We start from the raw sequence: 23827 nt of genomic DNA, 5'->3' as shown, positions 1-23827 counted from the left end.
AGTTTCTCCGTTATATATACAGTCTACACATAGAATATGTGAACACTTCATATTGGTGCAGACCTTTAATTGTCCTAATGTGTATGGTCCCTAAACTCATTTTTGTTGTTGTTTTAGAGTGATAAAAAATAGGGGTGAAGTAGTTCTGCAAATATGCATGTCATTCCACTGAACACATTTTTTTTTAATTATTCTTTCTTTTCAGTTGATGTATCACCACAAAGTAAGGGAAAAAGGTATTTTGGGCGAGCAGGGCCATAACGCTTCCAAATGAAAACAAGCAAATACAGAAAACACAATACAGAAATATATATATAAACCTGCATCAGTTCTGCAATAGGTACTTTCATCAAATAATATCTTCCAAATTGACAGTGCACTTTCAAACCCAGAGAAGACAAACATAACCTACAGCACTTGTAACCCCGTTGCAGTGCAAATATCTACGACACAACAGAGGTCCGAGCAACACAAAAAGGTTTTTCCCCCGAAGAACTTTAATTAACTTCTGCTGTTCAATATGTCACAAATAAAATGCCAAAATATAGCTATCAAGAGTAAAATCATCAATAAAGTAAATACAGCTTCCTCAGCCCTGCTGACCAGGTTGAGATAAGAACATGGCTACATGTATGAGACATTTCTGAGCAATGGTGCTCCAACACTATGAGCATACAGTATTAACAATGTATTGCAGTGTGACTAACCCAGTAGTACAATGCAGTGATTATCCATATCAGAACCATCTTTTTACTTTCTGAGGCTACAACACACAAATCTCCACCGGTTGGGAAACTACTACAGTCCTCCGGGCATAAACCTCTTTTTATGTTGCTTGTATTTCTTTTGTGTTGTGGCTACTTGTAAAGCATCTGTGCTTTTGTGTGTGTTGTGCAAGTTGCAGCAGATGTATTCTCATATTAAATTGTTGCATGTGCTGTAGGTTATATTTGTGATCTCTGTTTGCAAGCCTTTTCTTAATTTGCAAGATTTTTTTTGATACAACTACCTGCTGAATTGATCCAGGTGGTTTAATTCTGGGTGTTTGCTAGTGTTTATTTGCAAGTGTTGTGGCCTCTCTCAGCCACCATAGTTACGGCGCTTATCAGCCGATAAGGTTGTGGATGAGGGCATGTAATCAAGATGGACAGGAATTATCTCCCCAGTTTGAAGCATTTTGCATTAAGCTTCTTGAACTTTAACTTGGTGGCGTCACCGCCGGGAGGTGAACCTGACTACTGAGTGACATGATTAATAAACCTGCACCGATAAAACCTTTTCAGTGGCTGGAGCTGATTTAGACAGCTGGCTAGACCTGATAGCATTAAATTTAAAAGTGGAGGACAAAAAACCCCACACACACCCTTTACTAAGTCACCTCTGGGTGCTGAATTAAAAATCACCCCATGTCTGTCACCTCCCTGTGTGTCTGTCTCGTCTCTGTCATTGTTGGCAACTGAATAGCTTTTGGTTCCTGTTGATTAAGCTTCCACTCGACTACGCGTATTCTCAAGCAATAACATCCACATCTGTATTATCAACCCAAGAATACCCGTGGTCGAGACCGGAGCAAAGGGCCCCCCTCCGTTCCTCTCAGGTCTGGATTATTCTCCTTTTTTGTGTACATCCTTTTATCTCCTGCAGTCTGAATAAGATTTCAAGGAGGTTCCTGGAGGTGAACCCCTTAAGGACAGCACCTAGGATAAGAAAACAGAACAGAACATGCAGTATTTTTCCCCCTTGCTTACTGGAGTCACATTGGAACACACTGTAAATCAATAATAATAAGCTGATGAAGGAACACAGAACGCCTGCTGTGTGAATTCTCACCTGAGCTGCACCCTGAAACACGTGACACTTGCCAACAGATAGTAATTTTACTCTGCTCGGTATCAAGCAACCATTTAGCCCATGCAGTGCCGAGGGACCGGGCAGGCTCGCCAATTATCAAATAGGTGTCAGTGTGCGTTAGGCTGCACTGTAGGGAGAGACAGATTACCAAGCAGATGTTCAGCCTCACCTCCCCCTTCGCTTCATTCCATTTTCCCTTCTATTTCCCCTCCGTCTGCTTCTCCCTACCTTTGTTTGTTCTCATCTCCTTTCCTCATGCACTCCCTGATAGAAGAATCCCTTGTATGGCACCTAGATTGCCCCCCTCCCTCTCCTCCCAACCACGCTCCCTTTATTTCCTTCGGCCGTCCCGTGGAGAATAGTTCCGACTCTTCCTGATTTACACTTGGCAATTAGAGACATAGTAGCTGTCAGTCAATAGCTGAAGAGGAGAGGGTGTGCGTGCGTGTGTGTGTGTGGGGGGGGTAATGACAATGTAGAAAGTGGATATAAATGAATCAGCACCATGGACAGTTCCACATAACTTGGTTTACAAATGTGACAATTGTCCAAACATCTGGAAATTATTTCATTCATGGCGTGTGTGTGTGTGTGTGTGTGTGTTGGGGGGCACTGTCTACTACACATGCTGAAGTTTGTGAAACCTTTATTGGATCAATTGTGTTAGGAAATTAATAATTTGCTATTTTAGGTGCCACAAGTATACAGTTTAGTTATTTCACTTGATTGTAACTTGAATCATGAATTACTGGGCCAAATGCTTCATTTCCTGGATTAATTGGTCTATTTATTATTTCAAGCACTTTGGAATGGAATCATTTGTGCCATAATTTCTCAATTTAGTGTTTTGCATTTGAAAATGTGAATCATTTTCTGAACAAAGGAATCCTCACGATCGACTAAATGCAGCCATTGTAGTGTTCAGGCCACTTTGAAACAGCAAATCTGTTTGATTCTGTTATGAAACACTTATTTGTTTTTGTATTTTGAACATTTCAAAGCACTGAATCACTTTTGGCGCTAACTTTGAATTCATGTGCCAACAATTTCAGAACAGAGAATACGTTTCTGAAGCAATTGTTTGATTTAGCTTTTGGAGTATTTCAAATCAGCAAATCTTTTTTTTTTCCTGAAACAACTGGTCATTGTAAAATTAGTGAATTATTTTCTGAAGCAATTGTTTGTTTTATTTAATTTCTGAAGCCTTTTGACCAAGCGTTTAATTTTCTGAATCCATCATTAACTTTTTTTTAATTTTTCAAAATGGATCAATTTCTGAAAACAGAAATCCAAACATCTGTCATGTTTCTCCTCTATTAAGAAACAGTGAATCATATTCTGAAGCATTTGCTTCATTTCATGTTTTGAACATTTTCTAAAGTTTCCATTTCAGTTGCTTCTCTCACTGTTTTGTGCTTTTCAAAACAGTGAATTATTTCTGAAACTTTTTAAAGCATTTTAAAATGAATGTTTTGAGCACATTTGGGTCATAATTGTTTCAGCAAGGACAATAATTTCCAAAATAAGATGATTCATTTTAATTTTAAAGCATTTTCAAACAATCATTTTTCTCATTCAGTTGTTTTACAGTCTTTTTTAACATTTCAGTGAACATTACAGTGAATGTGTAAAAAAAAAAAATCTGTACCAAGTAATCGAAACTGTCCAGTTGACATCGCCATCATAGTGTTTCAAGCAGTTGCTTCTTTTGCGTTTTGAACATTTTGAAACACTGAAATATTTTTTGATGTAACTGATTCACTTATTCTTGACAGCATTTGAAAACTGCATCATTCTGAAGGAATTGCTTCGTATTGTTCTTGAGAATTTTTTTAAACTAGTGAATCATTTGTTGAAGCTATTTTATTTATTTGGTTCAAAGTATCAAAAAGCCTTGTTTCTGTCATGACTGTATGAAATGTTTCTGGGTGGTGTTCTTTTCTTTCTTAACATTTCTGTTTCATTACAGTGATCCCTCTGTCACCTTCCCTGCTCTGCACCTCCACCGCTCCTTTTCCCCGCTCTCTTCGATACTTTGTCATCCTCAGGTCAGATGTGTGAATAAACCATGCCTCATTCTCCGTATGCCTTTCAAAGCGCCGCACCATAAAATCTGACATTATCCCATTTGCGGATGACATACTTCTGACCTCACTCAGTCTACTTCCTATCCGGCTTGTCATTGCAAGGAAGTGCCAGAACTAGTTGAGCCGTCAGGTCTTGAAGATCTTGACACTCGTCTGCCTCATTACCTATACTCCTCTTGTCCTCTCTCCCCATCATGCCTCTTTGCCTCTTCCTCCATCCCAGCTGTCCATGTCTGGCTCACTGATGATGGCAACTCAAGTGGACGTGTCTTCTGTTCTCACCGAGAGCTGTGAAGAGATGTACGTAGGTGTCAGAGATCTGGTGTAAAAATACACCCTGCTGCTGCCCTCTTACGCGAGGCCGGTGTTTCTGCGATTCATGTCAGCGGAATGTCAGATGGGCTTTGAGAGCTACAAGCTACAACAGCTAATCAGCGGCGGCTCCAGAGGATTTTCATAGTGGGGTTAGGTGGGGGCATGATTATTAAAATATAAGTATGGATTTTAAAGTAAGTTGGAGGATCTTTGAATGAAGAATAGCAATTGCTTAAAAAATATTATCGTTCAGGCAGGACAGAATGCTAATTTGGAAAATTTTCTGGCAGAACAATAGAAAAAACTGCACCACTAATAACAAGACAGCTTCGATGCTGTTTTCCTTTTGGTGGAGCTATTCATCCTGCCTTTTTCTCAGTTTCACCAGTTTCGACTACTTACTGGATCTGTTTTTATTCATACCAGCATACCAAAGCAATTAAAACAATACATCTAGTATTATGTGAGCGGCATGAACATGCTCAGTTGATCCTAATACAGTGCAGATATTCTGCTAATAGTGGAAGAGGAACAAACTGTGAAGATTTTGTGCACATGAAACTTACCGCCATTTCTGGAAGGGTACTGCTCGATTCTAGCTTTGGAATGAGGCTCTAAGTTGATGTCTCAGCTCTATAGCAACCTTGCAAATGACTATGTCTGAAATGGTTTCTCTCACACGTGGTGGAATTTGGCACCTCATCGGGCCACAACAGGCTGATTCATAACTCGGTATACCCTCGGCTGATTTAATCCAAACAGCTCTTGTTGGTGGTCGCATTCTGTGACAAGCTCATGAGCAGGCAAATTAATTGGGATTTTTTTTTTTCCTGGAGTTCCATGAACTCCCACCCACCTTGACCCTGCCTACGCTCGTCTCATGATGATGACATGATTTAAGTCCTGGTCAACTTGGCGCCCACTCTGTCCCCAACTCTTGATATCTCAGTGTGATTCCATGCTCAGTGTGAAAACTGGCATGAATTTTCCCATCCTTTCCCAACTTGTGCTGATATAAGATGAACAAAATGCAATTAAGTATTAAAGAGTTGGGATTCAATTTCTCTGAAATGCATAAAAGATGTGAAATTTGAACAATACATATTGATCCACAATACAGCTTTGTGCACTTCCAGAAGTCTTTCACAGTAGCACAATTTCAATAAGGTCTGGGTCCAATAGTGAAACGCTGCAGAACACATAAACAATATTTCATGGGTGCCATGGAAACTGGGGGCGCGCTAAGACCAGATCAGTCAGAGAATACAGGTGGCAGTGGTAAGAAAGTGAAGCAGAAAATGTCAATTTTCTGGTGAAGCTACAGAAATTGCTGGGGGGGGGGTCTCCAGCCCGATCAAGCCCCACCCTATAGAGCCGCTTTTGCAGCTAGTGGCTGTGCCTGCTGCATTAGCCTTGAATGTACAAACCCTTTTGTTCGCCTCATCCGCAGTCCCCATATTCATCATTAAAGCTTCATTTCCTACAATATCTCCATATAGTCAATAGAAAAACTGATTCGCCGCAAAAGGCATCTGGTTTGGAGTCAGAGGAACATCCATTTCCTGAATTGCCCTGATTGAAAGAGAGCTGGCTCCAGCTGGAGGGCCTAATGAGAGCAAAGCGGTCTGCGTCTGATACAACAGACTTATCAATTCTTTAATGTACCTACTACTTCAGCGAGAACACAAAATCACCAAATGCCATGAGTGAAAGAGTGAGCGGACGCTGGGCTGCTGCCTGCACATTACTGCTTAATTGTTTGGAACTAAAGGCGCTGTTATGAGGATGTTTATGCTTATGCCTGCAACTGCTAATCTTTCCAGTCATTCTAGCTCCAGCCTGGAGTCTAATAGTCACCATACAAAGGCCAAATAATAATCATCATAATAAAAATGACCCACTAATGACAGGAGGTTCCACATGGAGTGCACAAAATACCATCTCTGCCTTTTGGGCAAACTTTCACTCAACAAAGATTCTTGCCTTTTCTTAATCTTGCCCTCAGTGATCCAGTTGGCCTACTAGCCCAGATAGCTCCAGAACCCAGCCAGCACCTGTCCTCTACGTGACAGGCGTGGATATGAAGCTTTCTTTGTTTGTAAATAGGCCCGCATCCGCTCCCACTGACAAGAACCCAGTTCAGCGGGGATGGAGCCTTTAACCCTTTGTGGTGACGCGCACGGTTTCAGTTTGAAGCATCTTTGTCTTTAAGAGGCTGCGGAGAACGCGGGAAGGCACGCGGACGCAAGCTCGCGCGCAGGTGTGATTTCTCATCAGGTAAAAAAAAAACAAAAAAAAACAAAACAAAAACGTGAGAGACAAAAGCGCCCGCGTGCGCGCGCCGACGATCGGCCACGCGGAGCTTTTCCGATCTACAAGTCTTCGGAAATATCTTTGAAACATCAGCGCGGAGTGGCGCCGCCGCTCCGAACTGTGCGCAAAATGCGTGATGTTTAATGAAAAAACGCTTCAACTCACCTGCTCTATGTCCACCTTTACGTCAGCCGCTCCATGTGTCACACACCGTGTGTGTGTGTGAGGCTGTGCGGGAAAACGCCCCCTCCCTACTATTCCTTTCTCTCTTGTGCGCTTCTCACATCAGAACCACTCCTTGTTTTCTCTCCCTCTCTCTCTCTCTCTCTCTTCCTCCCCTCCTCGGTGGAGGGATGGAGCCTCTGCAGCAGCCAGCGCAGCAGCATCCCGAGCAACTCAGCTGCAGCCTCTCCTCCTCCTCTGCTCCTCTTCTCTCCCTTGTTTGAGCCTCCTTCTCAGCTCTGAGGAGTATGCATACGTAGTGCAGTGATGCCCAAGCTGAGGTTTGGGTACCTTCAAGGGTCCGTGATGTATCTTTGATTGGTCCTGCGTGAGAGTCATAGTGGGTAGATTTGAGGGTTGAACCCCTCCTCAATTATGCCGCACATTTATTGATGGTATAAAGGAGGCTTTCTGAAACTTTGAATCAACAGTTGCTTCAAAAAAACAAAACACAAAAACAACAAAAAACAGTGTTTCAGAATGTGTGAAACACTAAACCAAATGCTTTAGTCAGTGATTCATTGTTTTGAAACTAAAAGAAATTTCACAAAATTATTCAGTTTTCAAAACAGTAAATGTAACAATAATTTCAGAATGCAATTCACTTTCAAACAGCATGAAAAAATGAAGGAGATTAAAATGATTGTTTCAAACAATAAATTGCTTCAAAATATGGTTCAGTTTTTTGGAAATACAAGAAACTGAATAAACCAACTGCTTCAGACAGTGAATTGCTATTTCACCATGTTTGAAACACTATGAACAATGAGTCACTTCATTCAGTGACTCATTGTTTTGTTTTAAAACATGAACCAGATGCTTTACAATATTACTGTTTTCAAAACATTCAAAATGGTAAATGGAAAAAAAAAATCAGTATGCAATTCAGTGTTTCAAATAGAGTCCATGATTCATTGTTTTGAAACTAAATTAAACAAATGGGTTTAAAATGATTCAGTTTTCAAGTGTCAAAACAGTAATTGGAATAATTATTTCAGAATGTGATTCACTGGCTGAAACCACTTCAGTTATTAACATATAAGAATTATAAACATTCAATTTCATTATTTTCATTTTAATACTATATGTTGAATTGCTTCAAGAATTACCTTTTTTAAAATGCTAGACATACTGAAACAGTTGCTTTGGTTTTTGAGTCACTGTGACAAAACATTAAAACAAACTAATTGCATCAGCCATTGAGTCATTTCTGTGCTACATTGAAAAACATCAATGAAAACAGAAACCCAAATAATTTCTCCAGAAAATGATTCATTGTGTCAAAAGAACAATACATAACAGGAAATTAAACAATAGCTTTAGAAAATTATATTATCAAATGCTTTGAAACAGTCATTGTCACTTTTATCAGTTTAATATGCACAAAATGGTTCATCTTTCAAAACAGATAAAACGACTTTAGAAGGTGATTCATTGTAGGAAACAATTACAGTGGTAACTGTGGAGAATCATACTTTTGTAATATTTTGAAACTTCATTTTATTCTATTTAAAAGCTACAACTAAATGAAACAATTATTTCAGACAGTGATTCATTGCTTACAATTAAAAGAACCAAATGCTCACTAAACATTTCAGTTTTTGAAACAAAACAGTAAATGAGTCATTTTGAAAATTACTTTACAAAACACTTTTAACTCAAAGCATGTTGCCAAAAATGATTTATCATTTTCAATAATTGCATTCTGAAAGGTTTAACTTTTAAACTGACAAGAACAGAGTATGAAACCATTACTTTAAAATATTCACTGTTTGAAAATATCAATCATTAAACGAAACATGCTTTAGAAAATGGTTCTTTGTTATGCTTAAAAACAATGCCATTTCAAAATACACAAACCATTGTTTACACAAAATGATTCACTTTTTGAACAGCTTAGTAGTAAACTGAGCAGTTACTTCAGCAGGTTTCAGAAATGTCTGAGACTGCTTGAAACACTAAATAAAGTGCATGCTTTATAAAAAAAAAAAAAAAAGATAATTGACAACACTTTCAAATTAATCATTTTCATTTGCAGTTGCTTTGACAATGTTTTGCAACATTTGAAAATAATTAGTTCAAAAAGTAATTTTTATATTTTTTAAGTATTCAAAAGTAATTACTTCAGATTTACTGCTCCAGAACACTTGACACACAATGAAATCCATGCTTGAGAAATTAGTTATTTCATTCATTCATCCATTTTCTACCTACTTATTCCAATTGGAGGATGGAATTGGAGCTTATCCCAACAGTCATCAGGCAAGAGGGAGGGATCACCCTGTACAGGACACCAGTTCATTACAGGGCCACATAGAGACAGACAAACACACACCTACGGTCAATTTAGTGTCACCAATTTACCTAATCTGCCTGTATTTGGAAGTGGGAGGAAGCCGGAGCACCCAGAGGGAACCCATGCACACACAGTGAGAACATGCAAACTCTACACAGACCAGGCAGGAGACAACAGTGCTAACCACGAAGCCACCATGCTGCCCGTGGTTGTTTCAAACATTTTTATTTTTAAAACTTATATGTTTGTAGTGGTTTCAAAAGATGGCTCTCTCTTTTTTAAATACTTGAAATTAAATGAAATTGCTTCATAAAACCTTTTACCTTTGGAAACACTGTTGCTTCAGAAATAATTGATTATTTCAAAACAGCTGAAACACTAAAAAGCAATAAATAAAATCAACCTTTCAGAAAAGAATTATTTCAAAGTATTTGAAACACTAAATGAAATATTCGCATAAAAAGTTTGCCTTTTTAAAAATACACACTCATCTCCAACTCCTTATCCAAGATCGGGCCCGGGGGGCTGGAGCCTGTCCTGGCAGTCATAGGTGTGAAGCTAAAAAAAAATACAAGAAACTGTAAATTAATCATTTGTTTCAGAAAACAGTTCAATTTCCAAATGTTCAAAACAAGAAATCATTCATTCATTCATCTTCTATCGCTTAGTCCAATTAAGGGTCGCGGGGGGCTGGAGCCTATCCCAGCAGTCATAGAGCGCGAGGTGGGATACACTCAGGACAGGACGCCAGTCTGTCGCAGGGCCACAAATAGACAAACAAACACAGACACACACACACCTACGGACAATTTTTTTAAAGAGTCCAATCCACCTAACCCACATGCAAACATGCAACAGAACATGACATGCAACAGAACAGAACATGCAAACTCCACACAGAAAGGCCACGGGAATTGAACCCACGACCTTCTCGCTGTGAGGCAACAGTGCTAACCACTAAGCCACCGTGCTGCCCTAACAAGAAATCATCGCCCACAAAATTAAACCATTAAAAACTTTTTTTTTTTTTTTTTATGTGTGAAACCATAAATCAGTCAATTGCTCAATTTGGGCACCTCACACTCACTGAAAGAGTTTCTTGTAGAAATGATTAAGTTTTCAAAATGCTCAAGACAGTGAATGAAACAGATGCTTCAGAAGTTCATTCAGTACTTCAAACAAACTCTTTGCATCACTACAGTGATGACAGCTAGTGGATGGCAGGTCCCACCCCTGCCAAAATAGCTTCCTGGCTACAGCCCTGGTGAGAGTAAATAGCTGACAGCACATTTGTCTCTTTGGGGCTGTTTTGAGACTTGTGCCTGTGTCAGTAAAGTCACAGAATGTCTACTCTTGATGGTTCTCCTTTATATAAAGACATCAGCATTTATATTAACTTCATGATATTTAGATTTTCTTCAGGCACACATAAAAACGATGCATTCCACTGAAATAAAGGTGCAATAACAATCCTAAACCTGTCATACCTTTGTGAAGTCTGCTGTGTTCAATTTTTAAACTGTTTGTGCTCATTAATTATTAAAGCTGTTTATACCGACTGTAATGTTTTAGCTATTTTGCAACTAAGACTGACAAACCCATTTAATGCAATCCAGTGCAACACTAGCCAAAATAATCTTACTATTTTGTGCATGCACGGACACAATGGCAGGAATAAACCACAATGTATGTACGAGCATAAATAGTAGAAATCAATAGCTTTGACAGGGAAACTGGAGGGGGAAAAAAAGATTAAGAATGTTTGCAGAATGTTTGAGAGGAATCTATCTTTGTGCAGTGATTAGACTACAATGCAATGCAACACTGGCCAAAATAATCTACTATTTTGCACATGCATCGACACAATAATAGGAGTAAACCAGAATTAATTAATGAGCATATATGTAATAGTACAAACTGCAGAATTCAGCACCTTTGACAATGAAACTGAACAGAATAAACCCGACTGTAAGGCTGCAACTGTTTGAAGAATGTACAAGTAGCATCTAGCTTGTTGTAGCTATGAGACTGCAGTGCAATGCGACACTCACCAAAATAATCTGTTATTTTGCATGTGCATCAACACAATCACAGCAATAACCAAAATGAATTAACAAGCATGCGTGTAATGTACAAATTGTAGAAATCAGCAGCTTTGACAATGAAAGTAAGTATTATGAATCTCAAAGACTGACTGTAAGACTCCAACTGTTTGCATAATGTTTGAGATGAATGTAGCTTTTTGTACTTGTTAGACTGCAATGCAATGAAACACAAGACAAAGTAATCTACGATTTTGCATGTGCATGGACAAATGAATAGGAATAAACCACACTGAATTAAGGAGCATATATGTAACAGTATAAATTGTAGAAATCAGCATGTTTAACTACCAAATTGAACAATATGAACCTCACAAAAACTGTAAGCCTGCAACTCTATTCTAGAGGAATCTAGCTTTTTGCAGTTGTTCGACCAATGCAATACAAGCACAGAGACCTCTGCCTCTATGCATGTGTGTGTGTGTGTGCATGCATGTGTGCACTCGCATTCCTGATCCAGTCTCCTGAGACCTCTGGATCTGGCTGATGGCCTTCCTTAGCAGACATGCTAAATAGGATTGACGGCATGGTCCTTCAGAAGGAGCAGCTCCCTCAAACCTGTGCACGCGTGAGGTCCATTTTAGTTCCACACTGCTTATGTGCTGTAATTTCTTTTTATTCCTCGTCTCTTTCTTCTCCATCCATGTTTAATTTGCTCACAAATGTCAGAAACCGGACGCGCAGCGAACATGAAAATTTGATATTGCGAGAGCCAGAGAGTCTGCGGCTGTCAAGGCCATAAATACTGACAGAATATTTCCTCCAATAAGCAGCAGCTCTCTTTGGTGTACACACATGCACGCGCGCACAGTGTTAATAGCTTCATAATTGTCAGAAGCAGACTGTTGAGCATATCAGGAGACTGCAGCAAGGCGAAGACCAATATTTGTAATTTACTATGACAGATAGAACCTTTTATTACCCACAGGCTGCTGGTTTTGTTTTGGGATGTGATAAAGCGCACTTTTTATCTGTCAGCGCTCACACAGCCACTTTTCTTTCTTTTCATACACATGTGGACAGTGTCTGGTGTTAACGCCATGTGTCAAGCGCTTGTGTTGGTTTAAATGCAGCAGTGCTCTTCTGGTTATTGATGTTCTTGTAAAGGGGAGCCAAAGCAGACACCTGCTGTCTGCACATGAATTTATTTTACAAATCACTTCTGTCTCTACGTAATGGCTTTGACTATCAATCACAATTACAGGACACAAAAGGCCACGTTCACATTAGCAGCTGAAGAGAACCTGACTCTTTTTTTTAACCCCTCTTCGTGTGACGAAGATCTGATCTTTACAGTCAAATTTGATTTTGGCCCACTTGCGTGTATAATCCGAGCTCTGAGTCACGCCTGAGTTCTGATGATTTCCTTTCTCGCAGGAGATGCAAGTGCAACACGTACCTAGTGAACACAGGTTGGACCTGCACAGCTGTGTGGGACATACCTGTCAAAACTCATATTTTCACTATACAGAGCAGAGCTGGGTCCACTGTTAAGAGTCACAAAGAGTGACCAATGGTGTGACACTCGAGTCAGTCTGCTTAAAGATACAGTGTGTATAATTTAGTGTCGTCTAGTGGTGAGATTGCATATGGCATTATGCCATCACTAGTTTCTGTTCACATTTTTGCTTCTTTGGTGACAGGGATTCATGCTTCCTTACCTTCTTTTGTGATAAGCAATAAGTATGACACTTTATTTTACAAAAATGAGGATTCTCAAACTTGTTAGCCTGTACTAGCACTCAGTAGACAATATTTAGGGGAGTGAGATTACTTCAGTTATACCATCCTGATTGTCACCAACTTGATACATGAATTACACACAGTGACCCCAAGAAGGCTATTGATTTTGGGATCAAAGGTCAAGGTCACTGGAGCATACTTTCTAAAAGTCATATGAGCACACACATACGTCACATATTTTTAACTGCGACTGTCAGCAAACCTGGCATGTGTTGTTTTGTATTTTGATGCCAAGAAGCCTCTTGACTTTGGGATCAAAAGGTCAAGGTCACTGGGTGTACTTTGTAAAAATATTGTGAGCACAATAATTTAATTTGTAATTGCCTGATTGCCACCATAATGCGTATGCATGTTAGGTATGGTGGCCCCAGGAAACCTATTGATTTGGGGGTCAAAAAGGTCAAGAACTGTATAACCATCACTTGTCAATGGTAAGCCAATCAATGTTTGCCCAAGGAGCCGCGGGTTAGTGCAGACTGTGTACTTGTTTTCGGTGAGGCATGCCCAGTCAGTCTGTCTGAGCACTCTTGCAACATGTCCAGTGGGGGCGTGGTTAGGATCCAGTATGCCTAGAGAAAAACCAGCAAACCGTATTTATTGACTGGATGTCTTTAGTACCATTTGCGGTGCATCCAAAAAGTATTCACAGCGCTTCACTTTTCCCACATTTTGTTATGTTGCAGCCTTATTCCAAAATGGAGTAAATTCTTTTTTTTTTCGTCAAAATTCTACTCACAATACCCCATAATGACAACATGAAAAAAATTTCCCAATGAGCACAGTGGCCTCCATCATCTGTAACTGGAAGAATTTCAGATCTACCAGGACTCGTCCTAGAGATGGCTGCCAATCTGAGCAATCAGGGAGAAGGGCCTTAGCCAGGGAGGAGGTGACCAAAAATCTGATGGTCACTCTGTCAGAGCTCAAGCATTCCTCTGTGGAGAGAGGATAACCTTCCAGAAAGACAACCATCTCTGCAGCAATCCACCAATCAGGCCTGTATGGTAGAGTGGCCAGACTGAAACCACTCCTTAAAACGCACATGGCAGCCCACCTGGAGTTTGCCAAAAGGCACCTGAAGGACTCTCAGATTATGAGAAACTACATTCTCTGGTCTGATGAAACAAAGATTGAACTCTTTGGCATGAATGCAGGGCATCATGTTTGAGGGAAACCAGACATCATCCCTACAGTGAAGCCCAGACCTGAATCCAATTGAACACCTCTGACGAGATCTGAAAATGGCTATACACTAACGCTCCCCATCCAAATTGATGGAGCTTGAGAGGTGCTGCAAAGAGGAATGGGCAAAACTGGCCAAAGATAGGTGCGCCAAGCTTGTGGTGTCATATTCAAGAAGACTTGAGGTTGTAATCCCTGTCAAAGGTGCATCAACAAAGTATTGAGCAAAGGCTGTGAATGCTTATGTACATGTGATTTCTTAGTTTTTATTGTTAATAAATTTGCAAAAATAAAAAAAAAAACTTTTTTCATGTTGTCATTATGGGGTGTGTGAGTAGAAGTATGAGGGGAAAAAGAATTCATTCAATTTTGGAATAAGGCTGTAAAACAAAATGTGGAAAAAGTGAAGTGCTGTGAATACTTTCTGGACATTCTGCACTGAATCTGCAGAGGATCCTTGGGTATAGCTGGAATCACTTTATGTCACATGAACAGTTACTTAGAAAGACCAAGTTGGGGTGTAGAACTTGCAACATTAGAAATGTCAGCTACAACATTTTGTCCATGTGTCATGAATCTCTGTACAAAAACTAATGTGCAGTTGCCTTTGTGTTGAGGATCCGAGACCCTGGAATAAGCCCAAGGGGACGCCAACATGTCACCTGGCAGCGGCAGGCAGGTGGCTACTTGCTGGACGCCAACATGTCATCTGGCAGCGGCAGGCAGGTAGAAGTAGGGAGGGACCAGTTTTCTCCTTGCATGGTTGCCAAACAGGACTCACGGTGGTGGATGCTGCAACATGTGGCACCAGCTAACAGAACTTTCCAGATGCCTGATAAACAGATGTTTGTGGCAAAAATCACCACAGACACTGGGGTGATGGTTTTTTTTGTTTGTTTGTTCTGTTGTGTTGAGATATTTTAGTTCACTGATTAATCTATATTGTCTGTGCTTGTTTTTTCTTTTTTGGTATTTGTTTTTATGAGTGTGTGTATATATATATATATATATAAGTAGATGGTAAAAGGGGTGGGTGTTTCTAAGCTTTGCTTCTGCCTACACCCTTTCGGCCGCACAAAATTGGGAAATTTTTATTAGTTTTTTGTTTTATGAGATTTTTTGTTAAGAGTGTGTGTGTGTGTGTGTGTGTGTGTGGCCGAATAAATTCATTCAGTCATTCACATTTATTAGGTCCTGTTGTTGTTCCTGTTTGCTCAAGCCTGCGGTCCCTCCGTTCTCCCACAGACTGTGTGGGCGTGGCTCAGAATAAAGACTGGCTCACTGGGTGTGGCTTACAGAACAAGCAGGGCATTCCAGAAGAAGCTGTTCTTTTCTTCAACTTCGCTTAAAGTACAAGGATTTCTACCTGCAGACACAAAATTGTGGGACTTTGCAGATGTTTAACACGAAACCCAAACTATAATCAACTGTACAAGATCATTCAAAATTGATATTGCATAATATCAGCCATCTTCTTTGGAGTGGCCAACTGGGTCAGCAGCATATCAACAGCAGACAGGAAGCAACTGGACAAACTGACCAGCAAGGCCAGTTCAGTTCTTGGATGCCTCCTGAACCCAGTGCACGTGGTGGGTAAGAGGATAGTAAATAAGCAATCATCTCTGCTCCAGAAGCAGTCTCAGCCATCGCAGCACTGGACAGCTCCTGTACCAGACTGATTCACCCAAAATGTCTGAAGGAGAAGCATCATAGGTCATTCCTTCCCGCTGCTGTTAGACTGTACAATCTGCACTGTAAGATATATATTTACTGATGTATATCCCAGGTCAACAAACTGCGCAATACTTTTGTTAAGTCTATTTACTGAGTGCACACTGGACTTAGCCCTCCCACTGTATATACTGTATTTGTGTATCACTTACAATGTATATAGTAGTTTGCATCACTCATTACAGCAAAATTAAACATGTTGGTTGTGGCATCAATACCTATTGGGAGTAGGGTTGTCAATGTAAAGTGCATCCAGAACGTATTCACAACGCTTCACTTTTTCTGCATTCCCACAAAGAAAACCTGCACCCTCTTCGTCCTTTCTGGAATTAGTTTGAGACCTCTGCTGTAATTGCTGCCAAAGGTGTATCAACAAAGTACTGAGCAAAGGCTGTGAATATTTATGTATGTCTGATTTCTTAGTTTTTATTTTTAATAAATTTGCAAAAAATAAAAAAAAACTTTTCATATTGTCATTATGGGGTGTTGTGAGTAGAATTTTGACAGAAAAAATGAATTTACTACATTTTGGAATAAGGCTGTAACATAAAATGTGGAAAAAGTGAAGTGCTGTGAATACTTTCTGGATGCACTATAGGCTGCCTGAACTGCATTGACCTCTCCAATCAGCTGCTTTATGTCCACTGTCCAAACTACCCAAAGTCAGAAGGGGTGTAAGGACACAAAGTATCAGGAGAAAAAGTAATACAAACAAACAGCAACAAGTTTTACAAGGAAAAAGTAAATATTGGCAAATACAAACAGAATGGATTCATGTTGTCCAGTCTGGATGATGGGAGAGTTATTTCCCCAAGTGGAGGAGTTTAAGTATCGGGGTCTTGTTCATGAGTAGAGGTAAGTTAGAGTGTGAGATCGATGGACGGATTAGAGCAGCGTCTGATGTTTTACAGATGCTGTGCTGCACTGTCATGGTGAAAAAGGAGCTGATCCGGCTCTCAATTTACCAGTTGATTTACGCTCTTAAATCCTTACCTATGGTCATGAACTTTGGGTAATGACTGAAACAATAAGATTGTTGGGTATTTTCGCCTCCAAACATTCTTAAAACCTTGATAAGACAAACAGAGTCAAGAAACACCAGTGAGACAAGTCCTGGATACAAGTCCTGGAAATGAAATTCTTCTGTTGGGAATCTGGGCTCACACTCCATGGGCCAGTTTCATAAAACAGTCTATTCTTTTAGTCTACTAAGCTTACTTAGTCGACTTTGTCACCCAGCGTTATCCGTCTAATCTCCATTTCACATCGACGACTAAACTTGAAGATTAGGCATTTTATGCTAGTTAACGAATTTCATGGTCATAGTGGCCTTGGGGGTGCCGCTGCCAAGCCACACCTCCAACGCATGACAGTTTTGTTTGGTCTGTCTGCTACAAACATGGCTGAGTCTGCTGCAGCAGAGGAGAAGTGCTCCCGATCTCGCCGTCCATAAACATCTCCAATGGATTATTCCAGTCCCGGAACACCCGCTCCCACCATAAGGCTTTCCTTCCTTCCTCCTCCATCAAGTGGTAGTACATGACAACTGCCTTTTTTGAGGTATGACACTGAAATTTTGTCATCTAAAATAAGATTAGCCTCGTCTGTACCAGATTAAAAACTTTAGTCGGGTAGCACGAAACTTTAACCTACTAAGCGACTTTGTGCACCGACTAATGCCAAAAGATGAGTCGACTTATAGTGCAGCGGCTAAGAGAAATATTTATACCAAAATTGTGCAAATGGTGATACAAGCACCAAAGTTGGCACAAATACTCCTTAGACATTACTCTTTTGAACAAACCGACTGGCCCTTGAATTTCAATAGGGGCCAAGTAGGGGTCCAATTGAAGAATTACACAGGGGCCGAAATTAAAAATGCTGAAATCCTTTTGAAAACTACACCACATTATTTGTCTGATTGTAAAGATTCCAAAAAGGTATAGTTTTGACTATCTATGCCTGAATGATCAGAAGTTATGAGGTAAAAACAGCAAAAATGGTGACAAAGGTCAGTGTCAGTTTCTACAGGGATCAAAAGTTAAAGTTACTGTAATTTTGGTAAAAAGTGATACAAATTATTGGTTGAGCTAATAGGATTAATAAATGGAATAGTTTTGATTGTGCTGAATGTTTGGTCTCCAAAGTAAAGGTCAAACAAGGTCAACATCCATTGGATTCTATGACATGTGACATATGTTACCCTGTAACATGAGAACTAAGCATGATACATGGTCCAAACTATTCCTTTTTAAAACCCTGTTGCCTCAACTAATAATTTGCATCATTTTTTACCAAAAGTGGAGCAACTTTAACTTTGACCCCTGTACAAACTGAAACTGACCTTTGTCACCATTTTTGCTGTTTTTACCCCATAACTCCTAATCATTCAGTCATAGATAGCCCAATCTATACCTTTTGGAATCTTTACGATCACACGAATAACGTGGTGTAGTTTTCAAAATGATTTCAGCATTTTTAATTTTGACCCCTGTGTAATTCTTCAATTGACCCCTACCTGGCCACCTACTGAAAATTCAAGTGGCCAGTCAGTTTGTTCAAGAGTAATGTCTAAGGAGTATTTGTGCCAACCTTGGTGCTTGTATCACCATTTGCACGATTGTTTCAGTTATCTGCTGCACTATTAGTGAGTTTAGTCCACTAAACAAGATTAGACTGCTTTATGAAACCGGGCCCTGGACAGGGTTAGAACCTCAACTATCCTGGAGGAGCCACTGCTTCTTCGCATCGAAAGGAGGATGCACCCTGGTTTCCTTTGTAGGGAGGTCTTTCAGGCACGTACAACTGAGAGGAGGCCCCGGGGAACACCCAGACCAGGAGGGATTATATTTCCCAGATGGCTTGGGAACAGCTCAGGATCCCACAGGAAGAGTTACAGGACTTGGCTAAGGATAGGGAAGTGTGGGATGAGCTGCTTGGTTTGCTGCCACCACAACCCAGACCCGGATAAGCATCAGAAAATGAATGAATGAATTTAGGATTCCCCCCACTCACTGAAGTCTGACTGAATAAACCTCAGGAGATGCGCCGTGATGACTTGACATACATTATACAAGAGATGTTTAACTAATACCTAGCTTTGAGAGCTACTCACGATTTAACAGTCAAAACCCATCAGAATAGCAAAGATGAATGATGAAATCAACTGTTTTTGGCACTCTGCAGCAGAACCTTTTAAATGTCAGTGACTCATCCGCTAATTGGAGTGGAAGGCTGAGTCTACTACTTCTCAGGATTTGTGGGATTGGGAAAGAGGAAGCTAACAATCAGGAAGCCAGTGTGTGTGTGTGTGTTAACACGAGAGACAAATAGGACACACAAACAGGAAAAGAAAGAGAAGCAGGTGCAACACTAATGGCTTTTTAAAAAGGTTACAGCGTCGAGTTCTTCTTTTCTAATGGGGCTCTGGCTGCGCTTGAGAAGCAATTTCCGGAAAAGATAATGTTGAGAGAGTGCAGGGAGTTCTCTCGCTCTGTGTGTGTGTACTGTGAACGTGAGACACACAAACACACACTCAAAGCAACACAAAGAGAGGGGGGTGGGGAGCAATTGGGGCAGATAAAAGAGAGAGACGTTTCCAGTGTAAGCAAGTAATTGTGTTATTACGCTTGTACATCACATTTATTAGCTTGATGACTAATGCCTAATGTAAGCCAGTCGGTGTCCCAAGTGGAAAACGTTTATAAATCCTCTTTTAGCATATTTTTACATTGCTATTGTGCTGTGTGTTTTAATTAAAACTAGCAATTTAGAAAAGTCTTCGTGCTCCACAGGTTCTTTGCTAATCAACACTGCCCCCTAGTGTCCGCAGCTCCCTATTACAGCTGTGTCATAATATTGGATTTTGGTACTTGACCTTTGTCCTTTATTGGACTCATTTTTAGCTTTTTCTTTTTTTAAGTCATAAATCTCTTGCAGTGAGTGAATTTAAACCAAACTTGGGGGAACAATTGTTCAGCCAAGGCCAGAATGTTTTGATAGAGAAATCAGTTAAAATTCAAGGTCAAAGGTCAGAATTTGTCACACTGCTTAATGTATATTTAGCCTAGCTATTTTGAGGAACTGGTTAAAGGTACACTTGTGGTTACTATTAAGCACTAATATGTCTTAGATCTTGTATCCTATTTCTGTTGAACACATGACCTTTAACATTGAGTGACCTGGAAAGATCAAATGAGGTTTTTACCATTTAACTCTGTTTTGAGCCAGTGTAAACATACATGTTGTATAACAAAGCAATTCTGGGGAAAACTGCAATTGTAGCAGCTGTTATTGACAGCGCATTGTCTGCAAAGATCAAGACCTTCTGTTTGTGGAATTTTCCACAGAATGACAACTCCAGGGAGAGAGAAGCATAACTAAAGTTATTAAGAAACATGACATCAATAATAGGGAGTATAACATAAAATTTGATGAAAGATGAGGGACTAGGTGCTGGTATCACCAAAGGAAATGTCCAACTCCAAAGATTGCAGTTTGGGATTTTAGTGGATATGCTGAGATATGAGAGACAAGATAGACAGAGTTTTTCTGATTATGTTTTAAAGCATCTCTTCATGAGATGTGACCACAGAGTAAAAAACTGATCAGTGGGACTGGGACTGACCTGGACAATCTAGAGTTCTACATGGTAAGGGCTGAAATAAGAAAAGGCGGCAGTCACTCTGGCCTTCTCCTGAACTCTGGCCATTTCCCCAATCGGTATCTGGGACAGAGAGAACATTTCTTTCAGCAAAGATTAGGGTATTTTAAATGCTGCATAGAAATTACTTGCTTAATTGTTATAAAATGGCAATCCACATAATTGTAATAAATCATTATTACAAAATGTTCCCAACAATAAAGGATTCATTATGCGCCCTAATGTGTTTCTCATTTGCTAACATATGAAAAATGGATCATTAAAAGGCTTTTTGTTGAAGACATTCTGCACCGTTTATCCATTAGCAGTCCAGCATTCCATCAGTTTCTGTGAATTTTAAAGCCAAATAAGACAAAAGTGCTGCATCTTTGCGATAAGATGCAAACCCAAATGTTTTCAAACCTGGCATTTCAACTGCATATAGTGAAGTCAGCATCACGAGCACCACAGCAGAGCTTATTATAATTATTAGGGTTATGAAGATAAATTGGCATGTTTTAGGACGGCACACAAAATTGTGACAGCCGCTTGAAATGCCTTCTTTATGGTGTTAAAACTAAAGCATAGTACAAATAAACTGACTGAACATCTCATGGAGCACATGGATAGACACAAGCTATGTACTCTCACAGTATAAATGTACACAGTTATGAGGTGTGGCGTGAGAACAGGATTAAATCACATCTCTGGTGGACATTGTAAAGCCGTGTGTCAGTCAGGTCATGTAAATTTGGAGCACTTGTTGCATCATTAATGTAAGTTACACGGTAAAACAGTCCTGTTTATTCACAGGGGTTTTTCTTGGAAAAAGCTTTTGAAAATTTGAGGTCAAAATAAGCATTCGGAGGCTTCCTGAAGGACTGGCACAACAGTGTAGGAGCTGTGTGCTTTAGGACATTTATGCGTTCTTAGTCATTTTTCCACATTTTTATTATTTTGGAAAAATACAGTGTTTATCACAAAGGGGTTTGCTATTTCCTGGCATCAGTATTATGTATTCACGGAAAAAAATCGATCTCCGAGGGGAAGGCTGTATGCTGGGAATAAAGCTTTTTTTTTTTTTAATTGGCATTTTGGCAAGGGGGCGCACAGCCAAAACAAGGGGGCATAGTGCGCCTATTTCCCGGTTTAGAAAATCCCTGATTTACTTTCTAATGCTCAGGTTTTCTTTGACTTTGTCAGAGTAAACACAGACTTGTGAACCTGTCAGAGATTAACCAATCACATGGCAATGTGACAACTTTTTTATTAGCTTTTTGTTTAAATAAAAAAAAAAAGAAGAAATAATAGTTTTATTTGAAGGGGAGAAAATTCTTTGAAGAATTCTCAGCACATTCAAACAGAAAGATCCAAATAAATCTCCAAACACACGTTGTGCATCCACCAGGAATAACAGCTTGCACACGTGTAGATGACAGTTATCTCAGGCCCAGTTTTTTCTTCTCTTTCTGCTTCTTGCGCACCACCTCAATGTTGCGGTCCTTCCACATGCTTTTTCTCAGTTTGATGGGTCGACTGCCAACGTACTTCCGTCATCTCCCTCATTGCTCTGACATAATCGTTGGGATCCTTAAAGCTGACAAAGCCGTAGCCTTTGGTCTTTCCTGTACGTTTGTCCCTCACCACTTTTGCTTTGAGGAAAGATGGGTACCGGCTAAAGGCTCTGGCCAGTATGTCATCGTTGACCTCGTTACCAAGATCGCCGCAGAATATGCGAAAATCATCTGAATCCCATTCCAGCAGACTGGCGTCCTCCCAACTTGTGCCTGCTGCAGTGCGGATGCACTTCTTCACCTTTTCCACCTTTGATTTCTTCTTCTCCTCTGTCGTAGTTTCTACAGGCTCGGGGTGGGGTACCTCAGGCTCCGGCATGCTGGGTCCAATAACAGCGCTGCTCTCTTCAGTCTCCTTGTTCAGCAGCCCCGCTGGCATCACTGCTGCTTGCTGCTCAGCGACTCGTGCGGCCAGTTCCTCCATCCTGGCTTGTCTCTGTGCTCTGATGTCACTTCTCTTATGTACCACAGGCACGGGAGGAGCAGAGTATACAGTCGGCGCTGCCTGGATTATGGAAGATGTGGGCTTGATGGGAGGCGGGGCTCCCTGTCTTGCTGGTGGGGCCGTGACCATAGGGACTATATCGCCAACCTGGGGTGCAGGGCCCATGTGCTGCATGGGTGGACAAGCAACCTGAGGTGCGGGCAAGTGAAGGCGAGATTATCATCGGAGGAGGTGGAGGAGGTCTGGGAATAGGAGGAACCATCAGGCCCGGGTTTGGAGGACCCCGAAGCATTTGCAGCCTCTGAGCTCCAGGTCTCTGCAGGATGTGAGGGACGAAGGCTGGTCTCATCATTGGAGGAGGAGGAGGACGAATTGGGCCAACAAAAGGCGGAGGAGGGTCCAACAAAACTGGCAGCTCTGGCTTCCAAAGTTTGCTGCACCTGTCTGTAGGTGTTGGTTCCTATAATGGGTCGAACCACCGGGAGCGCCTGAACAGCCACGGCCACAGGTACCGCCTCTACAACAGCCGGGCTCCCTGACACAGGAACCGGGCCGCCCAGAACCTCCTGCTCAAACAGAGCCATCTCAGCCTCCATCTCCTTCAGCCTGTCTTCTCCTGACTTCAGCGCCATGGTCGGAACACTGCAGGACGTTGTCTCTCGGTAACAGCTAATGCTAGGTAGCCTTTGCTAACACGCAAGGACGCAGTTAGCGGCCTAATAAACGCTGCAAAGTTACACGAATGTTTAATACGCCACGAAAACTTAGCGCACAAGTTGTCAATTAGTAAGACTAAGCCAGCATTAAGTAAGAGCAAGGTTATTATTAACCAAAACCGCTACCGTGATAACTAGACGCCGCACGGATAGCGCGTCTGCATCTTCTTCTTCCTTGTATTGTGGCGGTTAGCAACAACGAAAATGTACGTTACCGCCACCTAATGGAAGGGAGCGTCTTACAGGGAACTAGCAGTGACGAGCGTGTTCGAATAAATAAATAACGTGCTTGAAACAAGTGTGGGAAATATATATGTAACATACCTTTACAACAACTATAGAATGTCTTAAAATTGATATTAAGGTTTGTAATAAAATATTAAGCAAACCTTCACCTTAACCAGAAAACAAGTTAATTAAAACCAAAACTACAAATAAAAGTACATAAAGCACGTTGAATATAAAGCTACCAGTTTGAAACTACCTGCAAATAAAATAAATTTTCACACAGATTGTGTGTGAAAGTAACTGCCATTATATTTATTAGATTGACCACTAATGTATGAAGTAGGCTGGCTGAGATTTGTTTTCATAGGATGCTTCTGGCA

General features: G+C 40.6%; 1 protein-coding gene and 2 long non-coding RNA genes across 3 annotated transcripts; 1 reads left to right on the top strand and 2 right to left on the bottom strand.

Annotated features, from left to right (window-relative positions):
- Positions 1–1191: 1191 nt before the first annotated feature.
- Positions 1192–6974, bottom strand: LOC117526959. Its single transcript, XR_004565396.1, has 3 exons — positions 6732–6974; positions 4104–4226; positions 1192–1697 (listed from the first exon to the last, which is right to left on the bottom strand). It is a non-coding gene; the product is annotated as an uncharacterized LOC117526959 (long non-coding RNA).
- LOC117526960 lies at positions 6120–9883 on the top strand. Its single transcript, XR_004565397.1, has 3 exons — positions 6120–6435; positions 6579–6585; positions 9872–9883. It is a non-coding gene; the product is annotated as an uncharacterized LOC117526960 (long non-coding RNA).
- On the bottom strand, positions 9866–23393 carry LOC117526956 (RNA-binding protein 42-like). The gene is given in 5 exon segments (XM_034189080.1): positions 9866–9883; positions 21873–22035; positions 22037–22705; positions 22707–22901; positions 22903–23393. Coding segments are annotated over 4 exon segments (1209 nt in total). The 5' UTR covers positions 23136–23393; the 3' UTR covers positions 9866–9883; positions 21873–21923.
- Between the last annotated feature and the right edge of the window lie 434 nt (positions 23394–23827).

Source organism: Thalassophryne amazonica, chromosome 15 (genome assembly GCF_902500255.1).
Source record: "Thalassophryne amazonica chromosome 15, fThaAma1.1, whole genome shotgun sequence".
NCBI lineage: Eukaryota > Metazoa > Chordata > Actinopteri > Batrachoidiformes > Batrachoididae > Thalassophryne > Thalassophryne amazonica.
Note: the sequence above shows the minus strand (reverse complement) of the source record. Positions and strands in the feature narration are given on the sequence as shown.